Source organism: Sphaeroforma arctica, assembly GCF_001186125.1.
Source record: "Sphaeroforma arctica JP610 unplaced genomic scaffold supercont1.10616, whole genome shotgun sequence".
Taxonomy (NCBI): Eukaryota; class Ichthyosporea; order Ichthyophonida; genus Sphaeroforma; species Sphaeroforma arctica.
The window spans coordinates 1-919 of NW_014029942.1; the positions used below are offsets into that span (position 1 = coordinate 1).

Sequence of the window (919 nt, forward strand, 5' to 3'; positions counted from 1 at the left end):
ACGCTGACTAAATTAGTAGATATGTCCGAGAGGATTTCTGGGTTTAGGGTTGATCCCTCGCCTTCCAATGATTCATTCAGCGTTTTGCATTAGTGAATAGGGTTGATACTTTAGACATCCTCAAAGTATTGAGGAGGGCACACGTGCTGTGTGTACGAAATACACGAGATGATTTTTGCAGGCCAAATTGTAGATATACGATATATTTCTGGGTACATGTACATGAACATTATATATATATATATATGTATATAAATGCATACGTATGTATAGCCACATATTTGGATGGATTTGTGCACGTAGGCCCCTTATACGTACTAACGTCTGCCATTTTACCATTTGCGCCTCTTCCAGAGCATTTCACTGAAGTATTTGAGGCTGCTAATGTTGACGCTGGGTTAGCGGCAGGCATCTTCCACCGCAAAGAGTATTCGATAGCAGACGTCAAAGTAGCCGTAAAGCAGGCAGGCATCCCCACACGAGTGTTGTAAACTTAAGACTATAACAATGTAGTAGATATCTATGTAAAAATAAAATACGTTCGACATATGGCATGAGGTTAATATACTTTGGCAACTAACATGTAGTATATAAACAAACACACTCACACATATATATATATATATATATATATGTATACATATATATACATATATCTATATATATATATATTTACTATATAGATATATAGATATATATATATATATGTATGTATATAGATATATATACATATTTATATATGTATATATATATATATTGATATATATATATATATAAATATATGAATATTCATATAGATACATATACATACATATATATATGTATATATATATGTATATATATATATATATATATGTATATATACATGTATGTATCTGTATTTATAAATGTGTGTATGTATATATATGCATCAATATAT

General features: G+C 29.9%; 1 protein-coding gene across 1 annotated transcript; it reads left to right on the forward strand.

The window, feature by feature from the left end:
* Positions 1–354: 354 nt before the first annotated feature.
* Positions 355–491, forward strand: SARC_17398 (hypothetical protein; the record flags this gene model as incomplete). The annotated part of the gene is made up of 1 exon (XM_014288507.1): positions 355–491. A coding segment is annotated over one exon (137 nt), but the record flags the coding sequence as incomplete, so codon positions are not given.
* Positions 492–919: the final 428 nt, after the last annotated feature.